The sequence below is a fragment of the Cibotium barometz genome, chromosome 58, assembly GCF_041138505.1.
Source record: "Cibotium barometz isolate CiBa-2024 chromosome 58, ASM4113850v1, whole genome shotgun sequence".
In the NCBI taxonomy this organism is placed as follows: domain Eukaryota; kingdom Viridiplantae; phylum Streptophyta; class Polypodiopsida; order Cyatheales; family Cibotiaceae; genus Cibotium; species Cibotium barometz.
This window is the reverse complement of record NC_141103.1, coordinates 24,013,734-24,037,500: the sequence shown is the minus strand read 5'-3', so window position 1 is coordinate 24,037,500 and position 23,767 is coordinate 24,013,734. Positions and strand designations below refer to the sequence as shown.

At 46.6% G+C, this 23,767-nt stretch overlaps 1 protein-coding gene across 2 annotated transcripts in view; it reads right to left on the bottom strand.

The window, feature by feature from the left end:
* LOC147606049 (uncharacterized) overlaps positions 1 to 23,767 on the bottom strand; it is a 56,692-nt gene that overhangs the window by 21,110 nt on the left and 11,815 nt on the right. For both annotated transcript variants that reach the window (XM_086792593.1, XM_086792592.1), the window contains exon 2: positions 1,251 to 1,288. In XM_086792593.1, the coding sequence (XP_086648719.1) occupies positions 1,251 to 1,288 (38 nt within the window). The remainder of the gene's footprint in view (positions 1 to 1,250; positions 1,289 to 23,767) is intronic.

Below are 23,767 nucleotides of genomic sequence, written 5' to 3'. Positions count from 1 at the left end.
ATCTTTTGTAGCCCTACGGGCGTTTTTTATATAACTAATGAAAGGATCTTTTCTCGGGAAAAAAAAAACATTTCTACAATTATCCTTAGAGTAAGAAAACAATTCATTGTCTATAACTCCTGCAACAAGCGAGCCTAGTGCCCCCTGTTAGCAGCCATCGTGCCCGCTACGTCTCATACACAAAATCCTAAAGCACCATACTTATGACGATCTTAAAAGAAAAAATCCACGATAGCATGGTGTAGAACCACTTTCTGATTGATCTATATCTTTTCGCATCATATAGCATTGTTAAGGCAGGCAGAGCTATCACAACTAGACCCTTTGGTTCACAGCTTTAAGGGTGGAAGTTGCTGATGATGTGTGCCATGTGCCCTGCAGGACATAAAACCTACACAGACCTTAAAAAGTTTCTAGCATAATTAACAGCGAATGGTAAAGGCCACCTGTACAAACGTGCATGCCAGGCACCCTAGGTCCCTGGTTCGAGACTTACTAACACACAAAATTTGTCAAATTCTCCTATCCAGCTTGGGCACGCCAGACATCTTTTTGTCAAAAAGGTCTCTACTTGGTGGGCCCGACACCACATCAGGTGCACTGTACTCCCCCAAGTGAGCCATTGCTTCCCTCACTTTCGACCTGGAAAGTTGTGAACCCAGCCTAAGATTCTTGCAAACACAGCAAGTTCTACACAAAACATGAATTACACAAGCACAAGATGACAGCCATACTGCAGTAGAAAAACGTATATGTTTTATGCAGCTATCAATATTTGATACACTTATGAAATTATCAAACAGATCATATATATATATATATACCTAGATGAATCCAAGAACATGCCCAAATTCACCTTTTAGGAACATGCATGTTATATACTCATGGTAGTCAACCCACAAGACTATATAACTATCAACTCCATTATGCATAGTATGGACTAGATACGACGACATCCCCACTAACGTCATCAATGCCCAATAGTGGGTGTAGAACTCTGTATCAAGATATGCTCTCACACATGCACTCCAGAAACACACACACACACACATAAGAGCATATATTCACACAAAGCCCTTCGTACTAAGTTTCTGTCAAACCTCCGGAGATGCAGGGCAGACTCGGCCATAATGAAGCCTAGCACTAAGGGAAGTAGCAATTAGAAAGAATTAGTACAGCAAATAAGTAGTTGATAGGGCAAATGCACCGCTAAAGATAGAAAGAATAAGCACAATATCAACTGGCCGTACCTTGTACCGAACAGCCTCATATGTTCCATAGACAGCACCTGTAATAGATAGTTAGCAAAACAACAGCTCAATATCATCTAATAGTGAAACTAAACATAAATGGTTGTTGTTGGAGTATTACTACTATAAGAATGTAGTTTTTTTTACTGTTTTCAAAAAATTAAACAGTACATTGACACAAAAACCTCCTTTATTCTATACAATGGAGTGATTTTTTTTAAATAAAAAACAGCTTTTTATGCTTTTTATTGAGTAAGCATGCTTTAATCATTTTCTTAAAACAAGAAATCCAAGTTTCTTTATAGCTTGATGAGAATCCTTCCAAACCCTCCTCAAAAGAGAGAGCTTGTGACACACCCACGAGTATGCAGGGCAGAGCCAAACATCAATAGCAACCGATGGGCTAAGTCGGACAACACAAGTTACACGTGGCACTACCACGTGGCAATGATGATGTAGTAGTAGTTATGTGGCACTGATGAAATGGCAATCGGGTACAGATGGCCATTTCATCAGTGGGATATACATGGGTAGCCAAATCGTCGTATTCATCTACTTTTCTCAGTGTTGGACTCACATAGTGTTTCTCTGTTGTCAAAGTGCTAGCTAGGAGTGTATAGTAGGTCACAGGGCTGTGATTCGATGTCTTCATTCTCCACCACATCTTGTACTTGAATTTCAGTTGTATTACTTCTTACTTGTACATAATACAACGCAGTAGTTTAGGACTCTTGTGTGTGTTGTATGTGTGATTCCACCGCACTCTTCTTTCTATCTCTGGAAAATACTAGCACATAGGCACAAGTGTTCTACAATTGGTATCTGAGCCTAGGAACCTGCAAATCTCTTTTTTTTTCTGGCACCCGTGTGCGTTGATTGCTTCGATAGGGTAGAGCACCTATATTCCCAAGAATGCACAAGTTCAAGTTTGGGGAAAGTGAATATTTGGGTTCTCTTCATTGCACCTGCCCCACCAAACCCTTACCTCCTCACGCAGGGCTGAAATCCCTCACCCGGTCCTTGATCACTTACTCACTGATTTGCTTCTTGGTATGAAGGCATCCATGGACGCACAAACAACTAAAATGGAGGCTATATCTGCCCGTCTCAACAAGATGGAGTCAGCACCTCGAGCACCTAGTATTCCAGATCTGGAATCTACAAGGGCTTGTGCTTCGGAGCAGGTGTTGCACGATTCTAAGGATGAAGTGGTAAAACTTTCTCGAGGAGGATTTTTTACTCCTTTTGATGCAGGTAAGGATGTACTAGATGAGCTTCACTCCCAATCCAACAATCATGTCTACACCTGCATGCATAGTCACCAGAAACGAGAAATGGGAATGGAAACGTTCGAGGAATGGAAATGGGGAAACGAGTTTTTAGGGTGGAAACGGCCATTTCTTGTGACAATATCACTTGGGAAATGAGAAACGGCCATGGAAACGGATGGGGTCCTGAAACGGAGAAACATGTTTTTCTAGGGACAGAAACGGCCGTTTCTTGTGACTATGCTTGCATGTAATCGGCAAGAGAGACACCATTCACGCATCACCGATGGTCTCCTTCGCAGAGTCCCTCTCCACCGGATTCTCCGACGGTGGACAGTTCCCGTTCCCTTCACTAACTCGACGTCGAGGGACTACCGGTTTGCGGAGTACTTCCTCCATGCCTCGTGAGGAACAAACTCAATTAATGAAGCTTTTGAAACCTCCGAAGTTCATTGGGAAGATGTACAAAGAAGTCGTCACCAATTGGACCTGTGAGATGGCTACCACATTGGCAAGAGCAAGTGGTTTAGATATTTCCATTTGGTGCGAACAGCTTTGACGGGTGTTGCTCTCTTGTGATGGGAAGACCACCTCAAGCACCACTCCGTGACTTGCTGGGCTGACTGCCGCAAGGTGGTCTTGAAGCAGTTTATTCCCGTAGATTACAAGTGTGAATTGAAGAAACACTAGAAGCGTTTTATGCAGAAACATGGCAAATTGATAACCAACTACCTCAATCATTTCTGTTGATGCTCCCAAGGATTGTCCAACGGTTGGAGCAAGTTGAGCGATTTGTGGATGGTTTGAAACCATCTTTGCAAGCAGACATTCGTGCACATCTATCACATGCGAAAGCTCTGGAGTCTTCTTTCAGCCCTAAACATCATCCTCGAACAACCTGATGCAAAACACAAGCAAAAGAGATGAAGAGAAAAGAGAGAGAGAGAGAGAGAGAGAGAGAGAGAAAGAAAGAAAGAAAGATTTTATTAACGTCTTCCAAAAGACTGAACTCGGCCTATGAGACAAATCAGTGTACCTGTGTGGGGTATCCTCTGTCATCCCAACAAAATGAAAAAGTATTGAACTAAAAAGCTGAATCTGGGTGTGCAATAAGTACAATGAGTGGGGGGGAGGGGATGGAGCTCTACTACTAGGAGAATGCAAAGCTATATGCATGGAGTATACAATCATGATATGCAACCTAGCTAGCTCCATCCTGTACCATGAATATCCTGCTGAGTTTCAGTATATTCATATTATACAAAAAGGATACATCTTGGCAAGCGCTTGGCTGCCCCCCAAAAGGTGGAAAACACCTAATCTATACCTATTCTAATGAGTCAATCCACTAGGGACTGAATTAATGTCGAGGAACCAAGCGATGCCTATTTATAAGCCTTGAAAACAATTGTGGGCTGGCCGACCTAAACCGACACAGATATCTCTCCATAAATCCTGGCCGACAGCCTCCTGGATATTCCCACAGTCGTCCAGCCCATGCCTAGCTATTGTAGCTCCAAACTCTACATAGAGATACAATATCACTTTGTTCATGAGAAGATCTTGGCTAGTGACATCTTGCTTCTTTATTGTTCGTCGGAGGACAATGTGGCGGACCTCTTCACGAAGTCTCTACCTCAGGCTATGCTCCGACGGCACTCCAACTCACTGGGGTTGGTTCCACATCTAGGAGCTGAGAGGGGTTGTTAACAGTCATCTCCTGTCTGTACACTATATCAGGGCCTCTGTTGTGGGTGTGCCCGCCCGTTTTAGTGTTTTCCCATTTTTTCTCACTCTCCATGTATTTTCCCCATTTTTCAGAGGTGTGGCTGGGCTGTCGGCTGTCCCCAAATGCTAGCCGACTGTGAGTTGCTGCCCAACTTATGTTCAGTAGTCCTAGCCGACTGCATGCACCTGGCCGACCAGGTTTTTGGTGGTCGTGAGTAGCCCAGGTGCTGGTTGTGGGCATGGGCTGCTGTCGGCCTGTTTTAGGCTGGCCGACCAACAGCCTAGGGCCGTATAAAATGGCCCCTATGCCCCCACGCTTCACACATTGTATTCCGGGATTTTCTTTGGTGTATATAGTAGAGTTACACAGCTTCTCTCTCTCTCTCTCTCTTTCAGCTGTGTCTTGCTCTCTACAGAGCAGTTGTCTTCATTTCCATTGTGCATTCTGACAAGATTGCACTCCCGAAAGGAAGTGCATTTTCCTGCTATGGCGAGCCACGATGACGAGAGAGAACGACACCCTTGGGAACAAAGTGCACCAGGCAGTCCTTGTAGGGCAGTAGGCATGAGTGTACGGGAGATGGTCCAGCAAATGATGCTAGCAATCGCAGAACAGGGTAACAAATTGGAAGAGCACGAGGCACAGATCTTGGCCTTGGAAGAGCGCACCCGTTCTCCAACACCTCTTTCTCCGTCTCCTCCTCCCTCTCCTACCGTTTCCCAGATTCCAGATCCTCTACTACATGACCCTTTTGAAGGGGTACGACCGCACCCGAGTTCGATGCTCGAGTTGCAAATGCGAGCAATGGAGATTCAACAGATAGAAGACCGTGCGGCAGTAGCCCGTGATGCTGCACAAGACGCCGCGAGGCGACGCATGGAACACGAAAGATACCTTGTGGCTTTGGATGCAAGAATGACACCAGCGGCTTCCTCGAGTTGTTTTCCCAACTTCCAAGTGTGAAAGCGTTGGGTTTTATGAGCATTTAATGCTATTTAAACCAGTCGTGGAGATTTTACTACTGGCCGACTTCAGGAGGCTGGCCGACTTGCAACATGAGAGGGTATTTAAAGCCCAGCCAATATTTTCATGTTTGCTCTCTCATAATTCACAACGGATTGTTGCCTTCCAAGGGCCAGGACAGCCAAGGGGAAAGCTTCAATCAAGGTCAAAGGTGCAGGTCAAGATTCTGTCTTTATTTTCTGATTTACATCATTCTAATAAAGCAAATACACCATTCGTGGTGGGGGCCCTACAGAGGGTATTTGGGACCCAATACTGTGTCTTCTTCTCCCTCTTTCTCTCTTTGCCTCCCTTTCTCTCCCTCTTTCTCTCTTCGCCTCCCTTTCCCTATCCCTATCCCTATCCATATCCGCCCTTGCTCAAGCCCCCAAGGCAGCAACATAATCCTATCTGCTACTCCCTCTTGAGTCTTGTCACATGTACCTGCCTCCCCAGTTGCAGCTGGCCACCTATGGGGGCCACCAGCTGAGGACCACAATCAGTACTATAAGGGGGACCCCTTCAGTCCAACATGGACGGCTCGCCAACAATAAGGACTAGAAGTGAGAAGGAGAGGAAATACAACTCGATTCGGGCGAGCACAGAGAAGATTGGCGACCCCCATATCAAAACATGCTTGACCACCATGAGAGAAGTATGCAAAATGCAGGATACGGACATTGAGAACCTGCAAAAGAAATTTGGGGAGAACAAGGATAGTGATGACCTTATGTGTGGGTTGCGTGCCTCCATGCAAGAGGAGATGGATAGGTGGAAGGCAGACATGCAGGTATACATGGCAACTCAACTAAGCAAGATGCAGGAGGAAATGGTCCAAATGTTGGACGCAAAAACTGTCACCATTGAGCTATCTAATGGTCCTCTTATCTTCTTGTGTGAGCTTTGGGCTCTGGATGAGCATACTCCGTAGTGGTGCTCCACCGCTAGGACTGGCACGGCGTGATTCGTAGTGCCAGGGACGGGTGGATTGCACACGGTGTATGTTTCTGGATTACCACCGCTAGGACTGGCACGGCGTGATTCGTAGTGTCAGGGACGGGTGGATTGTACAGTGTGTGTGTGTACCTGGAATTGACTTTCCGGTGGGCCTGTTTGTGCCCGGAAATGTCAAGTATTGTGCAAGTACATGAACGGAGATTATCCTTTAACAATGCTGCATTGTGCACTCATGTTTGCCTGCCTTTGAAATGTTTTCGCGTGAACTGGTTTCGTTTGCATGCTTGACATGTGTGTCTAGCTCAGGGGTCGGGGACGCCCTCCCGTGAGCCGTGGAATGCCTTGTCTTCTGACAGGTTTTGTGGCGTGTGAACAGGTGGGAAATCCTTATTTTAATAAGAGTTTTAAGTTATAAGTCTTATAACTTACAGGTTTCATACTTCATTAAAAGTAGGTGGACACTTTATAAGTGTGGGCACCTTCTTTTGGCCTGGGCACCCTTTTATAGCATGTGGGGTGGGGGTTGGCCACCTACCCCACCTACCACACCCAATCCTTTGCATGGGAGGAAGGCGCCTCACTTCCAGCCCTCTCCCTTGCATTTTGGAGGAAGAAAACACAATTGCTGGCTGGGATTTAGAGAAAACAGGCTGGAGCACTCATTATTTGCTGATTCTGGTCGTACAGCAGGTACAGCAGGTACAGCACCATCATTACTTGCTGATTCTGGTCGTACAGCAGGTACAGCAAGTACAGTACCATCATTACTTGCTGATTCTGGTCGTACAGCAGGTACAGCAGGTACAGTACCATCATTACTTGCTGATTCTGGTCGTACAGCTCGTACAGCAGGTACAGCAGGTACAGTACCATCATTACTTGCTGATTCTGGTCGTACAACAGGTACAGCAGGTACAGTACCATCATTACTTGCTGATTCTGGTCGTACAGCAAGTGCAGCAGGTACAGCAGGTACAGTACCATCATTACTTGCTGATTCTGGTCGTACAGCAAGTACAGCAGGTACAGTACCATCATTATTTGCTGATTCTGGTCGTGCAGCAGGTACAGCAGGTCAAACCAGTGGGGTTATCCGCGTGGATTTAGGACTTACGCATTTCCTACAAGTGGCCCAGGTTGTTTCACTCTTCCTACTGGCTGTACGGTGGCTCCAGAAGATTTTCATCGCGAAGAATGAGGAATTCTCCTGCTCTCCTATGTCTGGACTCCTCTTCCATTCACCGAGTCAACTCCGTGAGGGTGCCCCATCGCTAGGACTGGCACGGCGTGATCCGTAGTGCCAGGGACGGGTGGATTGCACGCGGAGTGTGACTCTGGAAGGTGCTATGGACGGGGCAGCCCTTGGTGACTGCTGACTCGGCATCAACAAACATATTTGGGTTTGATACTTTGTTTTTCATTGTGCATTGCTTATTGGAAATCTGGCCTTGGGCCCGTGTACTTGTAACAAATTCTCCCAAGTAATAATATCATTCCTTGGGGGGGGGGCGGCCGTTCCGGCCTCAGTGTGGTGTCATCTATCTATGCTCAGAGTTGTTAATTACTTTCTTTTGCTATTTTGTCTTGTGCTATTGTCTTTTAAGAGTGCATATTAAAGTGCTAATTGGAGAAGTGAGTCCAGGAAGGGGTGACCCCTGCTTGGGTCTCGTTTCAGTGGTATCAGAGCACGGATCTTCCTTTTTCTACATTGGGAGACGATCCAAAGGCTTCCTGACCACTCTCCATTAGTGACTTTACTCTTATTATGGCTAGCCAAGCAAGTAGCAAGGAAGTGCCAAATTCAAAGGGGCACTCCAGTGGAACACAAGCAAGTGGACGGATGCCTTATGCCCGTGATCATGTATGGTTGGGACAGCCGTCCCGTGGCAAGGAGAAAATGCATGAGCAAGAGCAAGAGCCAAGTGCCATGAATGCTGAAATTCAGCGTATGCGAGAGCTTCTCCATGCCAGGGAGATGGAACTGGCCAGCCTACGTGAGGACCCACACATTCAACAAGTGCTAGATGCAAAGAAAAAGGAGGCAACCGTCTTTCAAGACTTTGAAGCTTTGGCTCGTGGATCAGGGCTGAAACCTCGTGAGCTAGCTCTTTCATTCTTAGTGGAAAAGGGTGATGTATTGCAGGGCCAGGATGGGGAGCTTGTTATAAAGAGATCTCCATTGGTGGACATGCCTGGGATAGCCTCTCCAAAGCTGAAATCTGCTGTCCACAAAGAGGAGCCTTCCATTACATCCCGACGTGATTCTACCTTATATGGGAGGCATAGCCATGCCTATGAAGGTAACATTACTTCTAGAGATGATCGTTACAAGCCTCATTCTTCATCATTGCAGGTTTCTCATGGGCTTAGAGAGCACCGACATCCCCGTACTACTACTTTACCTATTGAACTCTCCCATGAAGAGCCATTTCTTCATGCTCCCATCTCCACATCCTCTCCGGATCATGCTTATGCTGCAAGAGAAAGTGGTGGGGCTACACACATGCATGCAGGTACAGCACATGGTTCACGTCCACGTATGCCACCTAAGTATGCAGGAGCATCTATGGATGCCAGGGCTGATCCACATGAACGTGGAATCAAGAGGACGCATGGGGATTATGAGCATCATGTTCATAAGCAAAAGGAATTCAAAGCCGGGGACAAATCCGTCAAGTTCGAGACATATCATGGTGAGTTTGATGCTTCCAAGGTTATGTCATTTGTTTCCCAATTTGACATTGCTTTTAGTGATGAGGATTTTTCAGAAAAGTCCAAGGTGAGGCATGCCAGCATGTTCTTGAAGGGCACGGCCGCTCATTGGTGGCTTGCAGAAAAGCTCTCAGGCACTCCCGTGGACACTTGGGCTGAATTCAAAACTAGATTCTATGTCCAATTCTTACCCCCTAATGCCAAGAAGAACATCCGCAAGAAGTGGGATTGGGTTAAGCAGAATGAAGGTGAGTCAGTTCATGCTTATGTATCCAAGTTTTGGAAAACACTCTTGGAAGTTTCCCCTATTATGCAGGTAAATGATGAGGAACGCAAGAGAAAGTTTGAATCGGGACTCCAACCGGTTTATCAATCGGGCTTGGAGTTGTACCCAAACCACACTCTACAACAGCTCATTTCAGCTGCTTTGGCCACCGAACAATTGGAGCAAAAGCTGAAGCAAAATTATAGAGATGGACATGCTCAAAAGGGGAAGGACAAGGCTGTCCCAAATCTGCATAAGGGTGGACAGCCACCTAAAAGGGACTCCAATGAAGTTAAGGGAGCTCCAAAAGCTGAAAGTACCTCAGAGAAGAAGCGTCCCAACAAAAGGCCTAACTATGGACTACTCCGGAACAAAGGGTGCAATATATACGTGACGGTAAGTGCTTTTCTTGTGGTAGTAAAGATCACATGGTCCGGCAATGCCCAAAGAAAGCAGGCAAAGAGGATGCAAAGGAAACCAAGGTTAATGTGCATATGGTGCCCGATGTACAAGGGGGGACAGCCCATGATACTTTGGATAGGATGGTATGCAAGGCATGGGGACAGCTCAAAGATCAACCCGCATTATTTATGTTTGATGATTGTGCCACGGACAACTTCATATCATTGGAAATGGCTACAGCATTGGGCATTAGTGTGGATGACATGGGACCGGAGATTGAGGCCGGAAGTGCATTTGTTGGCAAGAAAGTCAAGGTCACACCCCTTATTGGCAAGCTTCGCATGCATATTCAGGGATATTTGGACCATGAGAACTTCCTCATTGCACCATTAAATGGGTGTGATGTATTGCTTGGAAAGCCTTGGCACTCCCGTCTTGATCCTCGCAAGGCTTACAAGACCAACCGGATCACATTCATGCATAGGGGCAAAGAGCATGTTATTGATGCCGGTGTGGAAGGGAATTCTATCCCTATTGTATCCCACATTCAAATAAATAAAGCCATGAGAAAGGGTCTTTGCTCGTACATGATTTTTGTTCGTGATAGAGTAGACCATGTTGATCATTCTCTTGATTCTCTCACATGTGATAGGCTGGAATTTTTGAAACAATATGCAGATTGCTTTACAGATTCACTTCCAGGGGAGCTACCACCACCACGGCCGGAGGATCATCGTATAGACCTTGTGCCTGGCAGTTCTCCACCAAATAGGCCGGCATACCGTGTGAGTGCATCACAGCAGGAGGAGATCATGAAGCAAGTCAATGAGCTCATGCAAAAAGGTTTGATCCGCCCTAGCTCTTCACCGTATTGCTCTCCCGTACTTCTAGTGCAGAAGAAGGATCTCTCTTATCGTATGTGTGTGGATTATCGGGCTCTAAATAAGCTAACCATCAAGAATAGGTTTCCTATTCCTCGTATTGATGATATTTTGGATAGATTGGATGGCTCGGCATATTTCAGCCGAATTGATTTGAAGAGTGGATATCATCAAGTACGGGTAGTACCAGAGGATGTGCATAAGACCGCTTTCAGGACAGCATTTGGTTTGTACGAGTATCGTGTTATGCCTTTCGGTCTTACAAATGCTCCTGCCACTTTTAACCGTATGATGGACAGGATTTTTAGAGATCATCGATCGTTCACTGGAGTTTTCTTCGATGACATCTTGGTTTATTCCAAGAGTGAAGAAGAGCACAGAAAGCATTTGGCCATAGTCTTTGAAGAACTCCGAAAGCATAGACTTCACATCAATGCTAAGAAGAGTGAGTTCTTCCTCTCCGAAATTCATTATCTTGGGCATATTGTTTCTCAAGATGGCATACGAATGGATCCTGCCAAGATTGAGGCTATCAAGAATTGGCCTGAACTCAAGTCAGTGCATGAGGTTCGTAGTTTTCTTGCGTTATGCTCATACTATAGACGGTTCATATGGCATTTTGCTTTGATTGCTGCCCCTCTTCATCAGTTGACAAAGAAGAAAGTCCCCTTTCAGTGGACTTCATTGGAAAGCAAAGCTTTCTATTCACTAAAGGATGCAATCATATCTGGGCCCGTGTTGATCATTCCTGACTTGCACAAGCCATTCTTTGTGGAATGTGATGCATGTGGAGATTGTTTAGGTGCTGTCCTAAACCAGGAAGGACACCCCGTGGCATTTGAGAGCCGCCGTTTGCGTGATACGGAGCTTTCTTTGGGGATCTATGAGAAGGAGCTATTGGCAGTGATTCATGCATTGACCATATGGAAGCACTATCTTCTGGGTGCAGAGTTTATGGTGAAGACCGACAACCAAAGCTTACGGTATTTTCTCACACAAACTAAGCTCTCAGAGAAGCATATGCGGATGGCAAATTTCCTCTCTATGTTTCATTTTCAGATTGTGCATACACCGGGAAAGAAGAATGTGGTGGCCGATGCATTGTCTCGAAGGCCGTATGTAGCTTCTATCTCAATTGCCTCTCATGGAGACTTGTCGTCTATGCAAAATAAGTACCATATAGATGCTGATTTTTCAGATTTATGGGCTGATTTGGTGGCTGGTCATACTCATGCATCATATGTGATCAAAGATGGGTATCTCCTTAAAGATAATTGCCTTTGTGTGCTCACAGATTTGAGGCAAAAAGTGTTGGAAGAATGCCATGCTCCACCGTATGCAGGACATAGAGGTATTCTACCTACTACTCATATGGTTGAACGCTACTTCTTTTGGCCAGGGATGAGGAAGGACATTGAGGCTTATGTACGTGCTTGCCTCACTTGCCAAAAGGTCAAGTTTGATCGTCAGAAGTCTCCTGGATTGCTTCTACCATTGCCTATTCCCTCGCAGCCATGGGAGAGTATAGCTATGGATTTCATCATGGATTTGCCTCGCACTCAGCAAGGTAATGATGCTATATGGACTATCGTTGACCGGTTTAGTAAGCAAGCTCATTTCTTGCCGGTCAAGAAGACGATCAAGGCAGATCATATGGCAAAAGTTTTCTTATCACAGGTATTCAAGCATCATGGCATGCCTAAATCTATTGTGGGTGACCGTGATCCTCGAACTACCAGTCTCTTCTGGAGAGCACTTTTTGACAATATGGGCACAAAGCTGAATTTTTCATCCGCTTTTCATCCTCAATCCGATGGTCAAAGTGAAGCAGCAAATTCAGCCGTATTGGACCTTCTCAAATGCTATGTGGCTGATCAAAAGACTTTGTGGGAAAAGTATTTGCCACTTGTGGAGTTTGCATACAATAACACGGTGCATGCTTCTACTGGGAAGGCTCCCTTTGAGATAGTTTATGGCAAAGTGGTATTGCCTCCCATCCTACGTACTAAGGATGAGATTTTTGCTGCTGATGACTTTGTCAGGGACTTGGATGTTGCCTTTGCACAGGTACGGACAGCCATAGCCCGTTCTCAAGAGAAGCATAAGAAGGCTGCAGACAAGCATAGAAAGCATTTGGATGTCAAGGTAAATGAGTGGGTATTGCTGAAATTCGAAAAAGCTAGACTCCATAAGAGATCTGGTAAGGAGGGGATGTTTCCCAAGCTCTCATCCAGGTATTATGGGCCTTTCAAGGTCATTGAGCAGATCAATGAAGTTGCTTTTCGTTTAGCATTGCCATCCCATTGGAAGATACATAATGCTTTCCATGTTAGCCTCTTACGAAAGTATGTGGGTCCGGAACCAAGTCTTCCTATCATTGAGGATCCACCAGAAGTGGATGAGTTGGAAGAGATTTTGCAACCAGAGCAGATTGTGTTTCATAAAGAGCGTAAGCTATCTGCAGGCAAGCTTGTAAGACGCTATGGTGAAGTTCAAGAACTATCTCCCCATTGATGCTAAGTGGGTTGATGAGGACTACTTCAAAGATTATCCGCAGCTTCTCCATGACTATTTGGAAGCTTTTCAGTTGCGGACAACTGTTTAGAAGACGGGGAGATGTCACCATTGAGCTATCTAATGGTCCTCTTATCTTCTTGTGTGAGCTTTGGGCTCTGGATGAGCATACTCCGTAGTGGTGCTCCACCGCTAGGACTGGCACGGCGTGATTCGTAGTGCCAGGGACGGGTGGATTGCACACGGTGTATGTTTCTGGATTACCACCGCTAGGACTGGCACGGCGTGATTCGTAGTGTCAGGGACGGGTGGATTGTACAGTGTGTGTGTGTACCTGGAATTGACTTTCCGGTGGGCCTGTTTGTGCCCGGAAATGTCAAGTATTGTGCAAGTACATGAACGGAGATTATCCTTTAACAATGCTGCATTGTGCACTCATGTTTGCCTGCCTTTGAAATGTTTTCGCGTGAACTGGTTTCGTTTGCATGCTTGACATGTGTGTCTAGCTCAGGGGTCGGGGACGCCCTCCCGTGAGCCGTGGAATGCCTTGTCTTCTGACAGGTTTTGTGGCGTGTGAACAGGTGGGAAATCCTTATTTTAATAAGAGTTTTAAGTTATAAGTCTTATAACTTACAGGTTTCATACTTCATTAAAAGTAGGTGGACACTTTATAAGTGTGGGCACCTTCTTTTGGCCTGGGCACCCTTTTATAGCATGTGGGGTGGGGGTTGGCCACCTACCCCACCTACCACACCCAATCCTTTGCATGGGAGGAAGGCGCCTCACTTCCAGCCCTCTCCCTTGCATTTTGGAGGAAGAAAACACAATTGCTGGCTGGGATTTAGAGAAAACAGGCTGGAGCACTCATTATTTGCTGATTCTGGTCGTACAGCAGGTACAGCAGGTACAGCACCATCATTACTTGCTGATTCTGGTCGTACAGCAGGTACAGCAAGTACAGTACCATCATTACTTGCTGATTCTGGTCGTACAGCAGGTACAGCAGGTACAGTACCATCATTACTTGCTGATTCTGGTCGTACAACAGGTACAGCAGGTACAGCAAGTACAGTACCATCATTACTTGCTGATTCTGGTCGTACAGCAGGTACAGCAGGTACAGTACCATCATTACTTGCTGATTCTGGTCGTACAGCAGGTACAGTACCATCATTATTTGCTGATTCTGGTCGTACAGCAGGTACAGCAGGTACAGTACCATCATTACTTGCTGATTCTGGTCGTACAATAGGTACAGCAGGTACAGCAGGTACAGTACCATCATTATTTGCTGATTCTGGTCGTACAGCAGGTACAGCAGGTCAAACCAGTGGGGTTATCCGCGTGGATTTAGGACTTACGCATTTCCTACAAGTGGCCCAGGTTGTTTCACTCTTCCTACTGGCTGTACGGTGGCTCCAGAAGATTTTCATCGCGAAGAATGAGGAATTCTCCTGCTCTCCTATGTCTGGACTCCTCTTCCATTCACCGAGTCAACTCCGTGAGGGTGCCCCATCGCTAGGACTGGCACGGCGTGATCCGTAGTGCCAGGGACGGGTGGATTGCACGCGGAGTGTGACTCTGGAAGGTGCTATGGACGGGGCAGCCCTTGGTGACTGCTGACTCGGTATCAACAAACATATTTGGGTTTGATACTTTGTTTTTCATTGTGCATTGCTTATTGGAAATCTGGCCTTGGGCCCGTGTACTTGTAACAAATTCTCCCAAGTAATAATATCATTCCTTGGGGGGGGGCCGGCCGTTCCGGCCTCAGTGTGGTGTCATCTATCTATGCTCAGAGTTGTTAATTACTTTCTTTTGCTATTTTGTCTTGTGCTATTGTCTTTTAAGAGTGCATATTAAAGTGCTAATTGGAGAAGTGAGTCCAGGAAGGGGTGACCCCTGCTTGGGTCTCGTTTCAAAAACCAACCACCATACCTCACTAATCACGAGGTTGTCAAGAAGCAATGGAACCCACCATCATCCCCAAACATCATCAATGACACACTCGAAGAGGAGAAAAGAAGGAAGATTAGGGCATTGAATGTGAGAGTGGTGGGATGGAAGGAAGGAGCCTTGCCGAAAGAGGACGCCATAGCACTATGCAGAAAGCTAGAAATCCCTGATACCCCATTCGTTGAGGCATGGAGGTGGGCAAAGACATCACCAAGGAACGCACACTCATCCTCACGTTTGCGGGGTTGGAGGCGAGGCAAGCATTCCTTACCAAAAGGCGGGTACTAAAAGGAGAGAAGACTTACCTCGAAGACGATCTCACACTAGCTCAGGTGGCACACAGGAGGGAGTGCATGCCACGCATCTTGGATGCACGCAAGGCAGGGAAATGGGCAATGTACAGAGATGGGAGGGTGATCATCACCGAGTGACGTGCCCAATGATGGTGCGAGACCTATGAGACCAAGCTAGAGATTGCAGTTTGGAACTGCAATGGCGCCTTGAGGACAGATGTAGGTCTGTTCGGGGAGATATTTAGAGGGAGAGACTTGGTCTTAAGACTTATACACAGAGACACATCAGTGCCAGTGCCAGGGGAGTAGGCTTCCAGAGGTAAGAGAATACAGATGGGAGTATGTTCACCGCCCACACCCACGCATAACAAGGGGTACCCGAGGGTTGGGAGGGGTGGCTTTACTATACAGAGAGGAGCTTCAGCATGTGATACAGGTGGTCGGGCAGGATGAGGCTGCACGGTTTTTGTGGGTGAGGATCCAGACAGAGAGGGCCCGGGACATCTACCTTGCAGTGTGCTACTTTCCACCCTCCACTTCTAAATATGCCACCCATGGAGAGTCCCTGTACTTGCCCCTTTATGATGACATTATGAAGTTTTCCAATCTAGAGGACATCCTCCTAGCTGGAGACTTCAATGCCCGCACCGTATGTGCACAGGTACTCTTCTTTGACACGAATGATCCCATGTACCAGGAGATTGACACGGTGGGTACGGATCTTGAGCGGACATCACAGGATGCAGCAGCCCGCACAGAGTATGGAGAGTATCCCTTAGCCCTCAGCGGGGCTCGTAGGCTAGCCATTTATAATGGCCTAGCCAAATGGCCTCGATTCAACTCCTTCACCTCCTACCCCTTCAGACATGGAGCCAGTACAGTGGACTATCTAATGGGATCCCTCTCTCTCTCTCATCCCACTCATTCCTGAGTTTACCATCTCACCTCGCCCCACGGTGTTGCAGCCGACCATGCATACCTGACCTTCTCCCTCACATGCCGATACACCACCCAACCACCTACTTTGCCCCATCCCCGCCTGAGATACCACTTCACCAGAGAGACCTCTTCCATCTATTCTGATCATGTCTACCGCATCCTCTCTGACCTCAACCCCACATCCCACTTGATGAGCTTACCACACAACTCGCAGTCACCCTCCATACGTCCGCTGCAACCGCCTTCCCGCCGCACTCCAGAGCCACCCCTACATCACCAGGAGGGACTGTCCCACAAAATAGCTGGTATGACGAGGAATGTCATGATACCCAAGCCCGTCTACAAAAGGAGGTGGCGCTAGGATCCACCACTCACAAACAGGCGCAAGTGACCTTCTGATGTCTCACACGGAGGAAGAAGAGAGCCTACCTAGCCGGGCTTGAGCATGAGCTATACATGCTATTTCTTGGGAGGGACTGTAAGGAGGCCTGGAGGATCTTCCAAGATCATTGCCTGTCGACTCCGATTACTTCACCCGGCACCTGGCACACCCATGCCACCTCTCTCTACCATGCCCCTGAGCAGCCACCTCTCCCCCATCCACCCGAACCTAGTCCCCCACACTCTTCCTTCTTTCACCTGAGCATGGTGAGAGATGCTATTGACAGGATGCAAACTAGGAGAGCACAAGATCATGATGGACTCCTCACCGAGCATTTCTCTCATGCTAGGGACACACTAGCCCCTTTACTGGTTCACATGTTTAACACGGCTCTATGTGAGGGCTTCCCCGCCAGCTTGTCATCGAATACTATTGTACCGATCTTGAAAGCAGGTGACCCCATGGACCCCAACAACTACAGGACTATCATGATTGGTCACACCTTGGCCAAGATTTATGGTTCGATTTTGGAGCATGAGCTTAGTAGATGGTCCGAGGAGCAAAGACTCAGAGCAGCAAGGCAGGCAGGCTTCAAGAGAGGGCACTCCACACTAGATCATATCTTTACACTACGGGGGATCACTGAGGTGGGGAGAGCTCACGGGCATCGGATATAATGTTGCTTTGTGGATTTTTGCAAAGAGTTTGATACCTGTTGGGTGTTGGACTCACACACTCACACACACAAACCTGCACATTAGGGTTAGGTGCAGGGTAGAAAAGCTCACACAGAAATGAGAGAGAGAGAGAGAGAGAGAGAGAGAGAGAGAGAGAGAGAGCCAAAAGTGTGGTATCCACAAAATGCAAGTCAACCCTTGCATGTGTGCCACATCCATATAATATAGAAGTACAAAATATTATATGTTAGAGTGTCCTTTCACACTTGATGTCCAAGGGGAAAAACCACATGGGAAAAAGTGCCCTTGGTTAAGCCCTGTTCACACATAGCACTACCATAAGTGAGCATATGCCTACAAATCCCCCCTGTAGAGTGGAAGTGTGAACCTGTACAAGGTAGCAGATCACTCTCTGCATGAGAGTAAGCCCAAAGCTTTGCGGAAAGCTTCAAACTTTTCTCGAGGTAAAGCCTTTGTGAATAGATCTGCAACATTATCCTGTGTAGGGCAATAAGATAAACTGATCTCCCCTGCATGTAGCCTCTCTCTGACATAGTGATAATGAATCTCTATGTGCTTGGTACGTGCATGAAATACTGGATTTCGTGCCACGGCCATAGCACTCTGGCTATCAGTGAGAATGGTGGTGGGTGTCTGCTGACACTCACGAAGATCAGTCTCCTCAACCATACACAATCTACTGTAGCTGTAAAGACTGCCTTGTACTCAGCCTCACAAGTAGATGTAGCAACAGTGGGTTGCTTTTTATTCAACCAAGATATGCATGAGCTGCCTGTTGGGGTAAAGGTGTTATGCCCACCCTTATAGTGTGTACAAGCCCATAAGTTATAGTACATAGTACACTTAGTACTTTTAATATACTAAGTGCACTATGTGTACTAGTGCAATATACATGTGTGATAGGGGAGTCACACACTCATGCCTCATGAGTTGACTTATCCCCACAACTCTCTCTCTCTCTCTCTCCCTTGTGTTTCTCTGTGTATGTCTCCCACATAACTCTTAACCCTAACTAATTCTCTCCCATCAACTGGTATCAGAGCAGGTTGCCTCGGAAGAGTATGGCGAACTCGGGGAAGCGAGGGTTAGAAACCCCATCCAAGTTGTAGCAGAGATCCAAGCCTTTGAGGGGCTCTGCCAGACACTGCAAATTCTCCTATTCCTACACCGACCAGACCTTCACCAGCGGCTCGCTCGTCTTTGAGTCCATAACTCTCGGCAAGAGCGTGCAGGCCAACTTGCTCCTGGGCTGCGGGCGGCAGTACGCCGGACCAAATCTCGACAAAGCCGGAGGCGTGATCGAACTGGGCCAAGGCCCCCTCTCTCTGGCCTCTCAGCTACTGCCTAGCGGACTTCTTCGGCCCATCGTCCATCACTAGCTCGCTAGCCTTCGGCGAGTCGGCCTTCTAAACCCCGCCGCAGTACACGCCCTTGGTACAGAACCCATTTGCGGAGACGTTCTACTACGTGGGCGTAGAGGAGGTGAAGGTGGGTGGCGTGGCGTGGAGCTGACCATTCCGGCGGACGTGTGGAGAATCGACGGGCAAAGCAACCGGGGGACGATAGTAGGTCCAGCACGACCCTCCACCACCCGTCTTGTAGCTTGGCACTAGCCGAGCGAAGCGCACAGCAGCAATACGAAGCAAACATCCGACGTGAGCGAAGCGTGTAGCGCTGGGTTTAGACTGGCACCAGGTGAAGCGTGGAGTTCCAGCGCATAACGAATCGAGGCAAAGGAGTACTAGCTTTCTTCAAGGCACTCTTTCTGCACCAACAATCTGCAGCAGCAAGAATTGCCCCCATCTCCTGCAACAGCCTGCAAATTGAAGGAAAATCAGAAATTACAAGGTATTTGTCTCAATTTTTTTTGGGATTTGCAATTGAGCAAGTACAATCAACAATTGAGCAGGTACAGGTGCCCAATTGCTCAATTTTTTAGCACAATTGGCAAAATTGGGTGACATTGGTCACAATCAGGATCAATTTGCACGAAATTGGTCAAATCAGGATCAATTTGCAGGAAATTGGATGTCGAAATTTGGGGCTTTTGATGTAATTGTGCAATTAAGCACTCATACATGCTGTATGATGTGAAAAATCGCACATTTGGGCAAAATTGCAGCAAATTGCAGTGCAAATCAAGGGGCTTTTGTGCCGATTTGGTTGATTTGCATGCAGGCGATCGCATTTGATGCTGTGGATAATGTGTTGATGCCTTACAAGCACTCAATGTGCCTGTAAATCAAGGGGCTTTCATGTATTTGATGTATATGTGGCCAGGGGGAAGCTTCATGTGCGCCAATGTACCATGCATGATCAGAAATTGATCTCAAATCAAGGGGCTTTTCAAGTTTGTATGCTTGTTGAGCTTGGCAAAGCAGCAGGCAAGACATTTATGCCTTGAATCCTCAAAAATCAGCTTGCAGTCAAGGGGCTTTTGCCCAATTTCTGTTCGGGACTGTTGTATGCAGCGTACAGGACTGTTAAAGTCTGATTTTCACTCATTTGGACAGCCAGGAGAGCAATTATTGCTATTGTACCTGCTGGTACAGATTTGGCACAGCTTTGTGCATGTTTTGGCATGGCTGTACACTGTTTTGAGTGACCAAAAGGTTCAATTTCAGCTGCTGAACTTGCCGGTACAGGTTTGGTACATCATTGGTGAGCACTTGGTACTGCTGTACAACACTTTGGAAGGGCAAAAGAGCACATTTAAGGTGCTGTCCAAAATCTGCAGCAACCAGATTTTGGTGTTTTCATCACATAAAGTGGGAGAAAAGTTGCATTCTTGCTTCCGCAGTGGGAGATAAAGCTTGGGAGAAAAACTGTGAGCACTTTGTGTGCTTTTGGTGCAGTGTGTTTGCACATTTTGCAGGGAGTCAGGCATTGACAGGTTGCATTTTGCTATGGCAACCACAGGTGAGAGCTCTTCATTGCTTCACATCAAGAAGCTTGAAGGCTCGCAGAATTATGATATTTGGCAAACCCAGTGCTACAATGTGTTGCTCCAGAAAAAGCAGCACAAGCCTATCAAAGAAAGGGGTGTAATGCCCGCTTCTCTTACTGCTGAAGAGTGGGAAGATATGAATGAGCCGACAAGATCTACTATCATGTTGTCTGTGTCAGACTCATTACTTTTCAGCATTCGTGAAGAGAAGACAGCTTGGGGAATGTGGCAGAGATTGCAGGACTTGTATGCCCAACAAAGTGCCTCAAGCAAAGTGTATTGGTTGAAGAAACTCATAGGTCTTCAGATGAAGGAAGGGGCGTCTATGACAGCCCATCTAAATGAGTTTAATGGTATTGTCAGCCAGGTCATCAATCAAAAGTTGGCAATGGACGATGAGTTCAAAGCCACTTTTCTGTTATGCACTTTGCCAGAGAGTTGGGACACATTCAGGACAGCCACTAGCAATTCGCATGCTATGCTATCATATGCAGATGTTGAGGGTGCTCTTCTTCAAGAAGAGATGAACAGGAAAAACAACTCTGTTGGAAAGTCCAATGCAATGAATGCACGTGGGAGATCCCAGCAAAGGGGGAAAAGCCAAGAAAGGGGAAGGAGCAAGTCTCGCTCCAAAAAGGATTTGGAATGCCATTATTGTGGCAAGAAGGGACACATCAAAAAGCAATGCTACAAATGGAAAAATGATCAAAAGGAAAAGGGAAAAAGCAAAGACAAAGAGAAGGATGAAGCCAAAGATGTAAAGCCAAAGGGCAAAAGTGGAGTCAAGATCGAAGAAATCAATGTGTCACATGCAGGTGGCAGTGAGGATGAGGTCCTATTTACTTCTTCACTTGATGCCCATTCACTTCTTACAGGTGGTCATGGTATGCACTCATGGATCATTGATTCAGGTGCCTCCTTTCATGTCACAGGTTGCAGAGACTTGTTTGTCAGGTACACTGCTGGCAATGAAGGAGTGGTTTATTTGGGTGATAACCATGCATGCAAGATTCTTGGCAGAGGTGATGTGAGGCTTGTGTTTTCAGATGGCTCACAGCTTATGCTCCATGATGTCAAGCATGTGCCTGAGATCAAGAAGAATCTGCTTTCTACTGGACAGCTTGATGATGCTGATTATGTTACCACATTTGGTAGTGGAAAGTGGAAGATTAGTAAGGGCTCACTGGTTGTTGCCAGAGGCTCTAAGGTGGACACTCTTTATTTCATGCATGCAGGTGTTTGTCACCATGCTAATGTAAATGCAACCGAGCTGCCGGAAATCTCTATGTGGCATAGCCGGTTGGGACACATGAGTGTCAAAGGAATGGAGCAATTGTCTCGTTTGGGTTACTTGCCTTCTCTAAAGTTTTCAAGTTTTCAATTTTGTGAGCATTGTATATATGGTAGGCAACTACAGTGCCCCCACAAGAAAGCTCTTGGACAGAAAGATGCTCAGTTAGAGCTTGTGCATACAGATGTATGTGAGATGCCTCAGCTTTCTTTGGGAGGGGCAAAATATTTTGTGTCTTTTATAGATGATGCCACACGTAAGGTGTGGGTTTATCCTCTTCGTTTGAAGAGTGATACATTCTCAGTGTTTCAGAAGTTTGTTGCTCTTGTTGAGAATCAAACTGGCAAAACACTGAAGGCTTTGCGTTCCGACAATGGTGGAGAGTATACGTCCAAACAGTTTCAGGACTTTTGTGATGCTAAAGGCATCAAGAGGGAGCTCTCTACTCCTTATGATCCTGCACAAAACAGGACAGCAGAGAGGATGAACAGGACCATTCAGGAGAAGGTCCGTTCTATGTTGTCACATGCTGCATTACCTCATGGTTTTTGGGCTGAAGCTGTTATGACAGCCGTTCACCTTATAAACAAGTCACCTAACACGAGGCTTGGTGGGAAAGTGCCAGAAGAAGTATGGACAGGGAAGCCTCCGTCATACAAGCACTTGAGAGTGTTTGGTTGCGTTGCGTACGTGCACATACGCAGGGAAATACGCACCAAACTTGATCCTAAGTCTCACAAATGCATATTCCTAGGATATGGTGACAGAGGTGAAATGGGGTATAGACTTTGGGATCCCATGAATAGAAAGATCATACGCAGCAATGATGTCATTTTTGATGAAACATGCATATATAAGGAGCCTGCAAGGCAACAGGAGCCTGGCAGAGTCATCTTTGATGATGATGGACATCATGGACAACAACAAAGGGCTGTAAATCAGCCATTACAGCAGGAAAACCAGCCCTTAAATGGTGCTGAAAATGGTCCAAATGGACAGCCAGATATGGCAGAAGATATCCCTATGGATATACCACAGTTGGAGGAGATACCGGGCATGATATTTCAGCCTTATGGCATGGAACAGGAGCCACCAATGGGTGATATGCAGGCTGGACAGCAACCTGCAAATGATGGTCATTGGGTACGGAGGTCCACTAGACCCTCCAGAGCCCCTGACAGGTTTGTTCCAGGGGTTGACTACTTGATGCTCACTGACTGTGGGGAGCCCTCATGTTACAAAGAGGCTTTACAGAGGGCAGACAAAGCTCTATGGGAGCGTGCCATGAAGTCAGAGATGGATTCTCTGCATAAAAATGGAACTTGGAAGTTAGTGCCTTTGCCTGCAGGCAAGAAGGTTTTGCCATGCAAGTGGGTTTACAGGCTCAAAGTTGCACCAGATGCAAAGCCAAGATACAAAGCCAGGTTAGTGGCTAAGGGCTTTAAGCAGGAATATGGTGTGGACTTTGATGAGATCTTCTCTCCAGTGGTCAAAATGACCACACTTAGAGCTGTATTGGCTTTGGTTGCTCATGATGATCTGGACTTGATTCAGATGGATGTGAAGACTGCTTTTCTTCACGGTGATCTCCATGAGGAAATATATATGCAGCAGCCAGAGGGTTATGCAGTGAGTGGAAAGGAGAAGCTTGTATGCAAGCTGAAAAAGAGTCTTTATGGGCTCAAACAGGCACCAAGGGAATGGTATCATAAATTTGATACATTCATGAAATCACAGAAATTCAGGAGAAGTGACATAGATCACTGCTTGTCACCAAGAAAGCTTTGGATGGCAGTCTATTGATTCTCATCTTGTATGTTGATGATATGTTGATTGCCGGAAAATCTCGTAAAGAGATGGATGCCTTGAAGAAGAGGCTGCATGAAACCTTTGATATGAAGGATTTGGGTGATGCAAATCACATCTTGGGTATGCGGATACTTCGGGACAGAAATCAGCATGTGTTGTATTTGTCTCAGAAGGAATACATTGGCAAAGTCTTGCAGAGGTTCAATATGGACGGGGGGAAGAAAGCTAGTACTCCTTTGCCTCCATATGTGAAACTCAGTGCTATGGACAGCCCACAGTCAGATAGAGACAGGGCTGATATGGCCAAGATTCCGTATGCTTCAGCTTGTGGCAGTCTCATGTATGCCATGGTTGCTACTAGGCCGGACATTGCATTTGCAGTGGGAGTGGTTTCTAGATACATGGCCAACCCTGGCAAGAAGCATTGGGAAGCAGTGAAAGGTGTCATGAGATACTTGAAGGGCACACAGGA